Source organism: Nelusetta ayraudi, unplaced genomic scaffold (genome assembly GCF_046127955.1).
Source record: "Nelusetta ayraudi isolate G7.1 ecotype Tasmania unplaced genomic scaffold, CSIRO-AGI_Nayr_v1 ptg000031l, whole genome shotgun sequence".
Lineage (NCBI taxonomy): Eukaryota > Metazoa > Chordata > Actinopteri > Tetraodontiformes > Monacanthidae > Nelusetta > Nelusetta ayraudi.
Window position 1 is genome coordinate 1,644,775 of NW_027466081.1, and position 15,083 is coordinate 1,659,857.

The 15,083-nt window shown below is 38.0% G+C and overlaps 4 protein-coding genes across 4 annotated transcripts; all 4 read left to right on the top strand.

The window, feature by feature from the left end:
- Positions 1 to 434: 434 nt before the first annotated feature.
- Positions 435 to 1,313, top strand: LOC142891542 (gamma-crystallin M3-like). Its single transcript, XM_076031183.1, has 3 exons — positions 435 to 467; positions 615 to 899; positions 1,032 to 1,313. Exons 1-3 carry the CDS (start codon positions 435 to 437, stop codon positions 1,311 to 1,313), a joined length of 600 nt encoding a protein of 199 aa, XP_075887298.1.
- A 2,039-nt stretch (positions 1,314 to 3,352) lies between these two features.
- On the top strand, positions 3,353 to 4,398 carry LOC142891344 (gamma-crystallin M3-like). The gene is made up of 3 exons (XM_076030804.1): positions 3,353 to 3,422; positions 3,582 to 3,824; positions 3,936 to 4,398. Exons 1-3 carry the CDS (start codon positions 3,411 to 3,413, stop codon positions 4,212 to 4,214), a joined length of 534 nt encoding a protein of 177 aa, XP_075886919.1. The 5' UTR covers positions 3,353 to 3,410; the 3' UTR covers positions 4,215 to 4,398.
- A 2,200-nt stretch (positions 4,399 to 6,598) lies between these two features.
- On the top strand, positions 6,599 to 7,374 carry LOC142891346 (gamma-crystallin M3-like). Its single transcript, XM_076030806.1, has 3 exons — positions 6,599 to 6,652; positions 6,741 to 6,983; positions 7,079 to 7,374. Exons 1-3 carry the CDS (start codon positions 6,644 to 6,646, stop codon positions 7,352 to 7,354), a joined length of 528 nt encoding a protein of 175 aa, XP_075886921.1. The 5' UTR covers positions 6,599 to 6,643; the 3' UTR covers positions 7,355 to 7,374.
- Positions 7,375 to 9,380: 2,006 nt separating this feature from the next.
- LOC142891345 (gamma-crystallin M3-like) lies at positions 9,381 to 10,274 on the top strand. The gene is made up of 3 exons (XM_076030805.1): positions 9,381 to 9,488; positions 9,613 to 9,855; positions 9,953 to 10,274. Exons 1-3 carry the CDS (start codon positions 9,474 to 9,476, stop codon positions 10,223 to 10,225), a joined length of 531 nt encoding a protein of 176 aa, XP_075886920.1. The 5' UTR covers positions 9,381 to 9,473; the 3' UTR covers positions 10,226 to 10,274.
- The last annotated feature ends 4,809 nt before the right edge of the window (positions 10,275 to 15,083 follow it).

Sequence of the window (15,083 nt, forward strand, 5' to 3'; positions counted from 1 at the left end):
TTCAATTACATTTAAAAGTACACTGCTCTGTTTTGTTTTTTTGTTTTTGTTTTTTAGCTAGAATGCTACTTTGCTAGCACTTGTCTTTGGGCATGTGTATCAGTGCTGGTGTACATTTCTTTTTCTTTTTTTTTCTTTTTTTTTTTTTAGCATATTATGAAATTATATCTGATATTTGTAAATGAATCTAATCATTTCAGCCTCACATATCCATAAACAATTTGATAATGTATTAAACAACAATGCTCAACACCACAACGGAGAGAACAGCTGATACATTTGCAGCGTTAATCCGCCTGCACCCCATAGGCAGCGCTGCCGCAGTTGGCACTGCACCAGATGCATACTGTCTAGAATAATAGCCATTTACAGACTGATTTAACACACATTATAGCTCTTGCATTTGGCACTGCTGACTCAGGCTTTTTGAAACAATGGCTTCGCAGATCATGTATCTATCACGGCGGGTATAAAAGTGGCGGTTCTCAGCCTTTGGAAGTTACCACCACAATCAGGGAGAGGACCAACCACCTAAAAATGGGCAGAGTAAAATCATTTTTGTTTCCATCTTGTTCTGTCAATAAATATGTATTTAATTGCATGTGCTATGACAGGTGAACTTGCTCACGCCGACTCTCTCATATTTTCAGATCATCTTCTACGAGGACAGGAACTTCCAGGGTCGTTCCTATGAGACCAGCAGCGATTGCGCTGAGCTGACCTCCTACCTGAGCCGCTGCAACTCCTGCAGGGTGGAGAGCGGCTGCTTCATGGTCTATGAGCGTCCCAACTACATGGGCCACCAGATGCTGGTGCGCAGAGGAGAGTACCCAGACAACCAGCGATTGATGGGGATGAGCATGAGTGACTGTATCCGTTCCTGTCGCATGATCCCCATGGTATAGCGCTTTTGACTGATCCTTTCAGGCGTATTTCTAAGTGTACAAGCATCCGAAAATCATTTCAAAACATCATAGCACAATCGAGACCTAAATCTGTATATGTGTGTGTGTGTGTGTGCCATTTTACAGCACAGAGGCCCATTCAGGATGAGAATCTATGACAAGGAGAACTTCGGAGGCCAGATGAACGAGCTCTCGGACGACTGTGACAACATCCAGGATCGCTTCCGCATGTCCGACTGCCAGTCCGCCAACGTGATGGACGGCCACTGGCTGCTGTACGAGCAGCCCCACTTCAGAGGCAGGATGATGTACCTGAGGCCCGGAGAGTACAGGAGCATGAGAGACATGGGAACGGGTCCCATGGACATGAGAATTGGATCCATCCGTCGCATTGTGGACTCTTGTTAAAGAAACAAATTGGATAGAATGAAAGATATAATAATTTTATATCAATAAAGAATTTATAATTTCTCAATCTTGGTTTTAAAAGCATCATTTGTTAATGCAGGCACATTTAATGAGCACAATCCTTAACTTGTGTTAGTTTTCATGGGGAAAAAGGGAAAAGGGATTTTTATAAAATGATAGAGCTTCATTAATCCCAAGCAGGGGAAATTCAATCATGACAACACTGAGATGAATTTTGCTTCACTTTTTTTTTTCTACTTGTGTTCCACAGCACCACTTGGTTATGGTTACACATACACATATTGGTAGGTATGAGAAAAGAAGAAAAAGAAATCTTCAGTGTGTTGCAACAGATTGTGATCAGCACTATGGAATAAATATTCATTTGATAAACACATTTCAATTTTATATACAATAAATTGTTTAAGCAACAAATACAAATCACAACAACAATATTGACTTATAAAACCGCATTAGAATCCCCAGCTTGTCTACGTAGAGATTTTACTCTCAGATCTACAGTACTTTTAACTGTGTATGTAATTATTATATTGAACATAAAGCCCCTTTTTTCCAGTATCAGTAAAATCTATATTTCGTTGTAATTCTCGTGTGGATGGCAAATGAGATAATTTCCCTTAAAGGCCAAATACACATTTCAACAAATGGTTAATTACATAGTATATATATATATATATATATATATATATATATATATATATATATATATATATATATATCATATAACATGTACTTATATTTTTCTGTATTCATGACTTTAGGAAATGAATTGGTTCAATGTTGATCTGCAAATGTGCAAAAATAAAATAAAAAAAGATTACATGATGAATCACAAAAAATGACCCTGAACAACATCTTCGAGTCACACTTGGATAAAGTGAAACACATTAATGACCAAATGAGTCTGGTTCACTTAACAGAGTAAACTGTACACCGTATTTATCTAATGTATTGTATACGTGTAAATATGTATATATACATCCATATGTATAAATCACTGGAAGTGAAAGCAACTTCACAGACTCTTACTACCCCTTATCTAAAATATGAATATTGTAATATAATAAAAGTAAGAGGCTGCGTTGAAAATTTAAGATGTAAATAACAGGTATTAAGATTTAATGATCAAATTTAAAATACAGAACACAATTTGCTAGCAATACCCATATATATTTCCACGAAGGGTTTCTCAACGTATATATATATATGTATATATATATAGACACACACACATATATAGATATATAGATAGATAGATGGATGTGTGTGGTGTCAATATGTATGTATGTGTATATATTTATACATATATATGTATACTGTGTAGAGTATAAATAAATGTAAGTATAAATATAAATGCATATAAATATACATATATAGGAATATATATATATATATATATATATATATATATATGTATATATATATATATATATATATACATATATATGTATATGTACATATAATTTTATATGAATTATCATTATCATTATATTTCATATCATAACATTATTTTAGAAGTTAAATATCCAACACAATCTGAAAAGTAAGTATAAATATAAATGCATATAAATATAAATGCATATAAATATACATATATAGGAATATATATATATATATATATATATATATATATATATATATATATGTATATATATATATATATATATATATATATATATATATATATATGTACATATAATTTTATATGAATTATCATTATCATTATATTTCATATCATAACATTATTTTAGAAGTTAAATATCCAACACAATCTGAAAAGCTGTCCAATCATAGAAGGTTCTTTTCATTTTTAGATGACAACAATGTGTGCATATTGTACAGTTCATGCATTTACACCAAAGAGGTAGAGCACAATGTGACATAATAACCCTTTAGCATCCTGACTGCTCAGTAGGCTTCTATGGCATGATGCTGGGTCAGGGATTCACAGAATAAAAGGCCTACACACTTTTTTTTTCCCCCCCGCATTGATCAACTATAAAAGTAACTGTTTCCCCTCAGCACAACATAACACACGACAGACAACGCTGAGTGCTGGCTAACAACCAACCAAAGATGCTGGGGAAAGTACGTATCAGGCACAATCCTACCAAAAATAATCGACTGTATCTTAGTGGAACTGAATTATTATTATTATTATAATTTATTATTACATTAGACAACCATGGGAAGGTTAGATTTCGGTTCAGCTGGATGTTGTCTAAAATTCAAGTTTTCTCCTTTCAGATCATTTTCTACGAGGACAGGAACTTCCAGGGTCGTCAGTATGAGACCAGCAACGACTGCCCAGAACTGACTTCCTTCCTGAGCAGGTGCCAGTCCTGCAGGGTTGAAAGCGGCTGCTTCATTGTTTACGATCGCCCTAACTATATGGGAAACCAGTATTTCATGAGGAAGGGCGAGTACGCTGACTACATGAGCATGATGGGAATGTCCGATTGCATCAGGTCTTGCCGCACAATCCCCATGGTATATAAATATCCAGATCAATCTCAGAATAATAATGTACAGTGTATGAATACACTGAAACGGTGCTCTCATAGTTAATAACATTTTTTTATCCTTGTATGTTCTCAACAGCACCGAGGCCAGTTCAGGCTAAGGATCTTTGAGAAGGAGAACTTCAGCGGCCAGATGAATGAGCTGAAGGACGACTGCGACAACATCATGGAGCGCTACCGCATGTCCGACTGCATGTCCTGCCAGGTGATGGACGGCCAGTGGCTGATGTACGAGCAGCCCAACTTCAGAGGCAAGATGATGTACCTGAGGCCCGGAGAGTACAGGAGCTTCAGGGACCAGGGCATGAGCAGCACCAGGTTCATGAGCATGAGGCGCATCAGGGACGCTTGCAACTAAAATACTGAATAAATCTCACAACGAAAACCCTCTGTGTTCTTTTGATGTGAAGCCACTGCTTGTCTGAGGGCTGGACAGCTACGAATCAAAAATTCACATTAAATTTAGAATTACACAGGTGTAAAAATGGCATAGTCCCTTGTTAGACTTTCATGCATATAAAAGCTGGAAAATAAAGAATGCATTTTTGTACAAAAAAACATCAACAGTCGTATCATTTCATCAACAAGGAAAAACGAGCTACTTGGTATACCATAGGTCTGCAACGAGTCTTTCCATTCTACTCTGACCCCCACAATTGTCACACACTTCATATTTTTTCTTTATTTAGGCTATTTTCTGTAGACCCTTCTCCTTTCTTTGGACTATTCACTGTAAACTATTCCTTATGAACCAGATGAATGGTTAGAAAGTCCCAGTCAATAATAAATTTGGGAAATACTCAATAGACTGGGACCAACATCAATGCAACATGAAGTGTCCCTTAGATGCATTTTTAGAGTTGACTTTACTTTAATCTAAATCGGAATTTAGTTAACTCAATACAGAATTCATAGATTTAAATTACAGTTAAGGTATTGGGGAACTGCAGTCAGAGTGTTAACATGTCACAAGTTGTGACAGCAGCTAATGGACACATTGATAATTAATGTCTGAACAAAGCTAATCTATTTAGCACCACCATGCATGTCTTTGTCCACGGATTCATTGAACATTGTTGAATAGAATTAAGGAAAAATAAATGAGGGTTAATAGAGTCAATAGGGTCAAGTACCAAAAACGCCAGATAACCTTAACCAGTTAAATAATATGCCAAAATAAGGCAAAGAAATTAAGGTATATGAGCACAAATGTTATTTACAAACAAAACTAGCACTAATGCTAATCCAGTTTAGCTACTACAGAAGAAAGCTATACGAATTGTGTTTCTTTGATTTCGTGGATTATAAAACCGTACAGATAATCTATAAAGTAGACAGTAACCTGCTTCCTGACTGTATTCAGAGGCTGTTTGAAACAAGGGAGAGTCAATATGAACTAACGGGATTAAGAATGTTTAAAAAACCAAGAGCAAGGACAAACATCAAAGATCAGATGTATATCTGTTAAAGGGGTGAACCTGTAGAAGGGTTGTGACGAGGAATTAAAAGTACGTAGTTCACTTTGCACATTAAAAAGAATGTTTAAAAACAAGGTGGTAAACAAATATGAAACTTGGGAATGATTAGCCTATTTATGGAAATTATTTAGAACCTTTTGTTTTTTATGTTTTATTCATGTATGGACTATTAAAAAAAAATGAGCCGCTTCCATGATATGTCAAGAGGGTAGGTAACATAAGCTTCAGCTTCAGCTTACACCTCTTCAGTCAATATAATTTTGTTGTCGCTGTATCCGTTGTTATCTGTTTGTTTGTAAACATACAATTATGACTGAATAAACTAAACTTAACTGAACTGAAACAAAACTAATCTATGAATTCTTTTCATTTCTAAAGACTGTGGTGGTCGTAGATTTCCAGTGCATCGGACCAAAAGGTGTAAACATTATGCCACAACGTTCAAAGCAAATATTCACATTTTCAGAATAAAAGTATGATCAAAGCTTCAGACTAACACAATTTTCCAGCTAGTGAACCGCTAGGCGGCTTGCTAGCGGGAGGGTTGACTGTTGAAGAAAGGACCAAAATTCACAGGCCAAAATACACCCTGGAGGAGGAAAGGGGTAGAGCGGTCTGCTGGAAAAACCCAGTAGATTCCGAATCCCTGACAACAAACCTGCACACAAAGTTACGCAACCAGGCCCCTACAACAAAGGCCCGACAGAGCCTTGTCAGTTATTAAAGAGTATAATGAAATTTACCAGTTACTTTTAGATAAAATATATAATCAATTGAATCTATAAATCATCAATTTTCTGGTATTTACACCCGCTCAACATTTGTATTATTCTTTTGGGAATTGTTAGTCATGATTTTAAATTGTGATTTCATTGCCCTCTTTTCTGTATATTATGTCTACTGAGTTTTGACAAGAAAAATAAATCTAAGTGTCATGCTAGAAATAAAAGAAGTTGCCAGATACATTTGCCTCAGAAGAAAGAGAGATTAGGCAATGCTGGAAAAATGACTTTTGTGTCAGCCCTACAAAAAATTCAGGAGTTACAACACAATGTGCTCATGTGTAATTTAACTTTTCCATTTAAAAGAGTATTCAAAAAAAAATCTGTCCATGGGTTTCACTGTTAGCATATGAATAAGCGCCTCAAATTCTATAGGCTATTATATTGCATTGCTGTGTCAGGAGTTAAAACAATAGCGTGGTTCACAGTCTTTGTCTGGGAAACAGGTATAAATGTTCCTTGTCCACACACATAGGGCATCAGTTCAAACAGTTCTCTGGTAGATCTGGAATAACACTGCAGTCAACATGGGCAAGGTACTACACAACAAAGAGGCAGCAGTCAACACATATTTCAAATGGAAATACAAGTATTACTTTTGGCTTAATTCAATATCTTTCACAGATCATCTTCTACGAGGAGAGGAACTTCCAGGGTCGCTCCTATGAGTGCATGAGCGACTGCTCCGACATGTCCTCCTACCTGAGCAGGTGCCAGTCCTGCAGGGTGGAGAGCGGCTGTTTCGTGGTGTACGACCGTCCAAATTTCATGGGGAACCAGTTTTTCATGAGGAAGGGCGAGTACGCCGACTCCATGAGCATGATGGGAATGAGCAGTGGTATCAGGTCCTGCCGCATCATTCCCATGGTAGGTCTCGTACACGTTCTACATTTTTGTTGTTGTTGTGGTGAGTCACAAATGAAACAAAGAGTTCACTTCTGTATTTCTCCAACTCAATACAGCACCGTGGCCAGTTCAGGATGAGGATCTTCGAGAGGGAGAACTTCAGCGGCCAGATGAATGAGCTGATGGACGACTGCGAAAACATCCAGGAGCGCTACCGCATGACCGAGTGCCAGTCCTGCCAGGTGATGGACGGCCAGTGGCTGATGTACGAGCAGCCCAACTTCAGAGGCAAGATGATGTACCTGAGGCCCGGAGAGTACAGGAGCTTCAGGGAGCAGGGCATGAGCAGCACCAGGTTCATGAGCATGAGGCGCATCATGGATATCTGTTAATAAATAAAAACATTGATCAAGAAATGGATGACTGTCTGAATGAATGAATAAATGAATAAATATCAACTAAATAAAATAAATAAATAATTCAACTTTGAAAATTCTGGTGTCATGTGTTCAATCTTCTATTTCAACTATTTTTTTTTTCTGTATTGTAAAATTAACTCTCAAATTTGACAATTTGAGGGTGACTTATTGGATGGGTAATTATAAAAAAACAAATGTGCATAAACACATACTTATTTGATAAAATATAATGAAAATGTGAATAGTGCAATTACAATTCGCTACCATAAAGGAATAATGAGAAGGTAAAGACATAATGGGAGATTTTACTGATGATGCACTTACCTCTGTTCCAAATGGAGCAAATGGAGTTATCTAATTCACCCACCTAGTGTCAAATTACACTCATATTACAATTACGCTCACATTATGGAAAGGTTCACAGAAATACCGTATTTCAACTCAAACGTATTTCCCAATGATTCACCATTTACAGTTAAAAAAACAAACAAACATGTCTTGTAGTCATGTATGTTTGAATGCATGTCTGAATGACATGGAAGATGCAGTGGAACCTTTGTGCATATTGCACATAAACACTAAACTCACTGAAGTATTTAACCTGCATTTGTCCAATTCGTCCCTTGCCAAGTCCCAAATCCCATACTGTTGCTATGCCTGGCAAGCTTTCACTTTCACTTTGTTCACGCCATCATGTCAACGTGTATATTTCAACAACATTGTTGAATGGTTCAGGAACATGAGAGGCAACTAGACAGAGAGGACTGAAATATGCATTTGAGCAGCGGAGTAATATGGATGAAGAGGACATTCAAATCAGGGCGAAGGCTAACTCTTCTTATTGCAAATCAAACGTAAGAAAGAACATGTGGCCAGTGAGCGCCACCTCTAATATGTGGAAAATACGCATGTGTATGATGAAAAGTAGACACACACACACTCTGAGACAAGACAACTGAGTAAACGTAACTGAACAGTTTAATTTTTTTCCACCCAAGAACTGTTCATTACCTAACACACACACGCGCGCACATGCGCACACTCACGCAGTCACTATTAAACAATTATTAAGTTAGTCAGAATCTTAGACTGAAACATTACAAATTAAAAGCATTTCATAATCGCATAGTTAACACCTCTGTGGCTCCTTATAATTCCACAAGTTTAGTTAATAAAGTTGTGAACTTGTGAAAATGAACTGCAAATAAGCAACATTATTCCCCTTCCATCTTACTACTCACAACCAGGTATGTTGTTGCTTTCACTTGAATTACAAAACACATCTTCAGACAATGCAGGACATTGAAACCCTGTGAAAGAAAGGAAATAAACGTTAACTAATACTTTATACATGAGAAAGTCATTTAGGTATTAAAAAAAAAAAGCATGACTTACTTGTGTGATAGCCTCTCGCTGGTCTTAAAGTTAAAGCTATGCTTTAAAGGTATGTTATTAAGGTTGCTATTCCCTCAAACTTTCAATACCAGCCCTTCTTTGCTCATTTTTGTGAACCTGATTTTGTCACTTTTGTGTATCTAAGCATGTAAAAGTTCAATAAAGATGGATTGACAGTTTTCAAGACTCTGGGTTTTATTATTCAATATGCCTACTAAAGTGTGTACATGGATATCTTGCCAATTTCATTTATAGAGAAATGAACAACTAGTGTTGGTTTAACATTTCTTTAATTAACATAAACTTCAATGTTATATATAGGATTTTTCTTTCCAGGTAACATGATCCTGGCTTAAGTGCATTAACTAGTAGATCAGACTGAGAGAGAAAATGTTTCCTTACAAATCAGTGGTCAAAGGGATGTTTTCAGAGGTGTGCGTTTGCTGCCCCTTTATTGTACATGTGAAAGTGCTTATTGTTACGACTTGCCCATGAATGGATCTATTCTAAAGTCTTCTAGGGGATCCAGTCGCATAGAAACGTGACAAATACCCCTCAGCACTCTATAGGCCTCTATACCATGTTGCTGGGTCAGGGTATTTAGACAATGGAAGCCACAGATCCTTTAGGTTGGTCAGGTATAAAAGTAACAGCTAAAACAGACCCACCATCGGTGTAGCATCATCTCACAGCAACAATGACCATGGGCAAGGTAAGAACTGAAAGCAAATGCAAAGCAAAATCTAAATGATAATTTTGATTCATACAAAAAACATTTTAATGTTGAGCTCCTGTGCCTTTTTTAAAAAAAAAATATTTTTTTTATCCATTTTCAGATCATCTTCTACGAGGACAGGAACTTCCAGGGTCGCTCCTATGAGTGCATGAGCGACTGTTCCGACATGACCTCCTACCTGAGCCGGTGTCACTCCTGCAGGGTGGAGAGCGGCTGTTTCATGGTCTATGACCGTCCCAACTACATTGGAAACCAGTATCTGATGAGGAGAGGCGAATATGCTGATTCCATGAGCATGATGGGAATGAGGGACTGTATCAGATCTTGCCGCATGATCCCAATGGTAGGCGTTTTACATGGATTGTGCTATTTATTTTATGGTTATACCACTCTCGATGAAACTTACTGATCTTTAAAATGTTTCTTGCCCTGAACTGTAGCACCGTGGCCAGTTCAAGATCAAGATCTACGAGAGGGAGAACTTCAGCGGCCAGATGAATGAGCTGAAGGAAGACTGCGACAACATCACCGAGCGCTTCCGCATGTCCGACTGCCAGTCCTGCCAGGTGGTTGACGGTCACTGGCTGATGTACGAGCAGCCCCACTACAGAGGCAAGATGATGTACCTGAGGCCTGGAGAGTACAGGAGCTTCAGGGACCAGGGCATGACCGGCACTAGGTTCATGAGCATGAGGCGCATCATGGATATGTAAAAACATTTGAATCTCTTAGGGCAATGGTTATTAAAGATCTTTGAAGTATCACTGTCTAAACTGTATTATTCTTGACCTTACGTTTAATCTTTGGGCTTTTAGATATGAGGGGCTGCTACACTACCCTGAGTTTAAATATTGTGTGTCTACTAACTAAGGTTAAGGAGCACTTGAGCTCGGCAAGATGGCTCCTACTGTGCTTATGTGTGACAGATCATCTACCATGGCTCCATGGATCTAGCTGCAGATTTTACTTTCAGTACTCCTGAAAATACTACTACCACCACTACTACTACAACAACTACTACTACTACTACTACAAATTATAATAATAATAATAATAATAATAATAATAATAATAATAATAATAATAATAATAACATTCTTGCCACTCTAAGGACTTCAATCTTGAGATGCCTTTGGCTGTGATTTAACACTTTACAAAAATGTATAAAGATTGATCGATCTGCCTGTTAGCAACTCCTCTAGGAATGTGAGACTGAAATTAGGATAGTTCCTAAAACCCAACAAACCATTTCAGACACTTTGCATGGACTTCATTGAGCTGATCAGATGGGAAGGAAAAGAGTATAGTCTGTTGATAACGCAGTACCCTGCCTTCCCGGCACTGCAAGCACTTGTGAGAGAACTAGTTCCACTATTTGGCATTCCACAAATGATGTTCAGGGATAATGGAACACCTCAAAATCTACCTGAAGGGGACATTGTGTCTACCATCCACATTCCGGGGGAATGGTGGAAAAGTATAATCACATAAAATCTAAATTAAGAAAGACAATGGCAGAGACAGGGAAGAATTGGATCTATTGCCCACCAATTGTTTTGACAAACATGATAATAACACTAACTCCATCTTATTTGATTGCATTTGAACTAATTTATGGCAGTCATTTTTATATTCTAAAGCGGGGTAAAATCAGCATCATTCATAGCTGAATATATATTAATTATGCTAAGTTTCCTCCACTAACTCTGTTCTAGAACCCACTGAAGACCAACCCATCCAGGAAAAACAACTGAAACCAGGTCACGTGACCTCAATAAAGATCATGAAATGGAAGAATTGGACCAATCCTCAGTGGGATGGACCATACTGCTAGCCACACCCACTGCAATTAAAATAGCTGAACGAATGTGTCAGATCCATCTAAGCCACTGAGTGGTACAAGCCACCTGAGAAACAGGAATAGAGAAACTAGAGGTAAGACTGAAAGGTGGTTTCGCCTTCTAGTGGCGGACTCATCTCAAACTCGGTGAAGAAATTAACATCCCCAAAGTAGAATTATAGTGTCCAAAGATTACTGGTAGGGACAAAAGAAATAAATTGATCAGCATGGGTGGATGAGAATAGCAGGAACATCTTGCATTGTATAATCGCACAACAAGTCCAACTGTGTTGCATGCCAAACTTGCAGCGCTTGCCTAGAGACCGGCAGGGAAGTTGCGCACCAGTTAAACTAGTTGCCCCTTTCTACTTGATACCAGTACGACTTGGGGAGTTGCCGCTTATCCGACCCCAGATGAAGATTACAAAACGTAAATGCAACACGCCACACGGGTCACGGGATCTGCCGTTGTATGCAGACGATACTGCATAACCACCTGGCATTGACGGATTTAAGGCCAGAACAGCATTGTGGGAATCTTTTTTTCCCCATGAATTAATAACATTACCATTATAATCAGCAGAGATTTGCCCACATCACAAGGGATACAATGAAAGGGTTGGTGGAGCAGATTGGTGCGACCTCTCTTATGGCTCACCTAAATAAATAGACAGGCGCTGGACATGATCTTGTCTGAGAAGTCGGGGGGTGTTTACAATGTTTGATAGTGTTTTTTGGACTTTTATTCCCAGCAATACGACTCCAGACGGCAGTGTGACACCCCTTTCCGACTAATTGGCAAACAACGCTTCTGTGGATAATCCCATCACCACCTGGATGGAGGCAATGTTAGGCTGGTTTAGTGGCACCCTGAACTGTTTGCTAGTTGCATTAGCTGCTTCTGCTACAGTCCTGGTGGTGTGTGGGTACTGCTGCATTCCATGCATCCAAATCATGGTCCAACGCCTGACTGGTGGCCAGTTGATTGACACATCAATAAAGACACTGGCTAATTAACAACTTCCCCAGGACGACAAGCACTCGCTAAATGCACGGGCTGACTGCCGCGCCAACCCCACTGGACCGCAACAATACTGCTGCGCTGGACTACAACCAACTCACAGGTAAGTCTGTGAATCTATCAGATCGCTGCAACATGATTTATTATGCACCCAATTGGGGAGCACTTCTTATTGTACTTGGTCTCAACAAATTGTTTTCTCCATCCTCCTAGAAGGCCCCACATTGGTTGCCCTGAGATTTCCTTGACACGTGCACATGCGCACACACATAAACACTTGAAATACATATATTTATACATGCATGCATGAAAAACTAATGAAATAAAAAAAAACATTTAATGTAAAGGCCTATTAAGAGTTTAACCTGCTGATTTTATTTCTAACCAGTGAAAATTATAGTTTTTTTCTGAAAATGAAACCCTAACTTTCCAGACAATACTATGATATTTTTCTTATGGCTATCAGATTGAAAATTTTGGATTTAATGGGAGTGAATATTATATTTTGGATAATCTTTGGCATTTTCAAGTTTTTATCATCATTATCATGCAGCTTTTTTTCATCAAAGATATCAGTCTCATGTCATCAAACTGATATTTAAAGGATTCAAATCCGGATTATTATTCAATATTTGATGTATGATATTTTTTAAGTTGATCAAAAGAGTTGATCCAAAAAGTAAAAAGAAAATCTTATTCTTTTGTGTTTTATAGCAGTTTTTGAAAGACAACATTTTGTCCAGTAGTGTGTAGAAGTATTGTAAATTTTCCCTACTATTCTAGTATTGTACTATAAATTTGATGATACACAAAAACTAACTACCTAACTTGACATTTTGGATAGTCATGTGCAATCATAATCATAATCATAATCATACTGTCCGAGTCTGCCTTCCCCTTTATTTGATAACCAAACCAAGCCTCCGCAAGCTATAGAGTCTCTTGAGTGTTACCTCAAGTTAAATAGTAGCTCCTGTCTACTACTGGTCTCCTGTACATCTTGTACAAAAAGGGGCAGAGCCAAGCGTTCTTCCGCTTGTGTGGAGATGATGACCATGTTCTACCACACGGTGGTGGCCAGTGCACTCTCTGCTGCAGTGTGTTGGGGAGGCAGCCTTACAGAAAAAAAGCAACAAGCGATTAAGACAAGCTAGTCGAAAAAGAAAAAGCAGGCTCAGTGCTGAGCAAGAGACTGGATACGCTAAGATTTACTGTATGGAGGAGAAGGGCACACTGAAGGCACACTGAAGCTATTATGGACACTTCTATTATGGAATAGACACCCTTTCCACAGCCTCCTTCAGTGACAGAGGAGAAGCTGCAGCTCCTCTCACTGCTCTCCAGAGTGGAGCACATCAGGAGATCCTTTGTCAGATCCTTTGTCAGCTGACACACATCACACATTTGCCTTTCTATTACTATTATGGTACAAGTCTTTCAAACTATCTATAATAGCTTCTGTTATTGCCTTTGTTTTACTAATGTCCTATCCTGTGTGCAATTGTTGTTATAGTTTTGGTCAAATTCAAAACTAAAATTAGAACCGTGTGAGTGGTAAAGCGCAATTAGGAGCATGTGTGCAAATTGAAAACAAAGAATCACCTTTCAATTGAAATTTTAATTTGGTCATTTAAAAAAAAAAAAAAAAAAAAAAAAGTTTTTCATTTCCACAGTCAACTCAGTGCCTGATGCATGGTGGGAAACGATTGCTATCAGAGTGTAGAGTGTAGTCTTTACCTGCTGAGTATGTAAAGTTCTCTGAGATAATTTTATGGTATGGCTCTATACAAGCAAAGCAAAACTGGACTGGTTAGGTGGACTGGTGGCTGTATATTGTCAAAAAAAAATTATAAAAGCAGGAATGTTTATTGTTTCTATATGTCAGGCCTGTGATGGAGGGGCCCCACTTTTAACCTTGCGATGGCCACTGATGATGCATTCAGGTTCAAAACGCATCATCAGTGGCTCTGAATAGATGGATGGAGGGATGGATGGATTGGATGGATACTTAAATAGATAAATGAGCAGTTCAGCAAGTACAAAATAGGCAGCAGAAAAGACCTTAATTTAACTTTGAATAACAAAAGAGAATTGTCAACGTTAAGGAAATCAGGATGTATATGGAAAAAAAACACTAATCGAACAAAAACATCCGTCTAATCAAAATTAATGCAACAAATTTAAAGACACATGCCAAGAGGTCATCAAGAAAAAACAAAATAAATATTTCGGTACACAAAATCTAAAAAGATTCTAAAATGAACAGAGATTTATAAAGTCAGCACCAATCGAAGAATGTCATGCTGCTGACTCTGTGCTCAGCGTGCCGGGGTTCTTACGCATTGCACCCTTTTTCCCAGTTAACTGGCATAACAAACAGGCACAAATAGCCATTTGACCACTGAATGTTTTTACATTTTACCACTTACAGATTTAGACACTGACAATTCTTTCACCTGCCAATGCGTCACAGTTCGTTTTGCATGCTCAAGACCAAAACAGATATGAAATGAAATGGAGGTTGAACTTGCTGATCTCCCTGCCAAATACCCCCATTCATCAAGCTGTGGCACATCACTCAAGGAGAAGTGGAGTAGTTTACTTTTTATTGCATAAAGCAGTGCAAGCAACCTATAAGTTAAATTGGCAAAATGCTCATGTAAATTGATTCGAGACATTTTAATAGTTTAACTGAAGATTTTAGAGGATT

What these genes read in the sequence shown, in the direction of transcription:
- LOC142891344 (XM_076030804.1), top strand. An exon ending in CTTGCCGCACAATCCCCATG is followed by an intron (nt 3,825 to 3,935) that starts GTATATAAATAT and finishes TGTTCTCAACAG; the next exon opens with CACCGAGGCCAGTTCAGGCT.
- LOC142891346 (XM_076030806.1), top strand. An exon ending in CCTGCCGCATCATTCCCATG is followed by an intron (nt 6,984 to 7,078) that starts GTAGGTCTCGTA and finishes AACTCAATACAG; the next exon opens with CACCGTGGCCAGTTCAGGAT.
- LOC142891542 (XM_076031183.1), top strand. Translation starts at nt 435, where the DNA reads ATGGCTTCGCAGATCATGTATCTATCACGGCGG. An exon ending in TCATGTATCTATCACGGCGG is followed by an intron (nt 468 to 614) that starts GTATAAAAGTGG and finishes GTGCTATGACAG; the next exon opens with GTGAACTTGCTCACGCCGAC. An exon ending in CCTGTCGCATGATCCCCATG is followed by an intron (nt 900 to 1,031) that starts GTATAGCGCTTT and finishes GCCATTTTACAG; the next exon opens with CACAGAGGCCCATTCAGGAT.
- LOC142891345 (XM_076030805.1), top strand. An exon ending in CTTGCCGCATGATCCCAATG is followed by an intron (nt 9,856 to 9,952) that starts GTAGGCGTTTTA and finishes CCTGAACTGTAG; the next exon opens with CACCGTGGCCAGTTCAAGAT.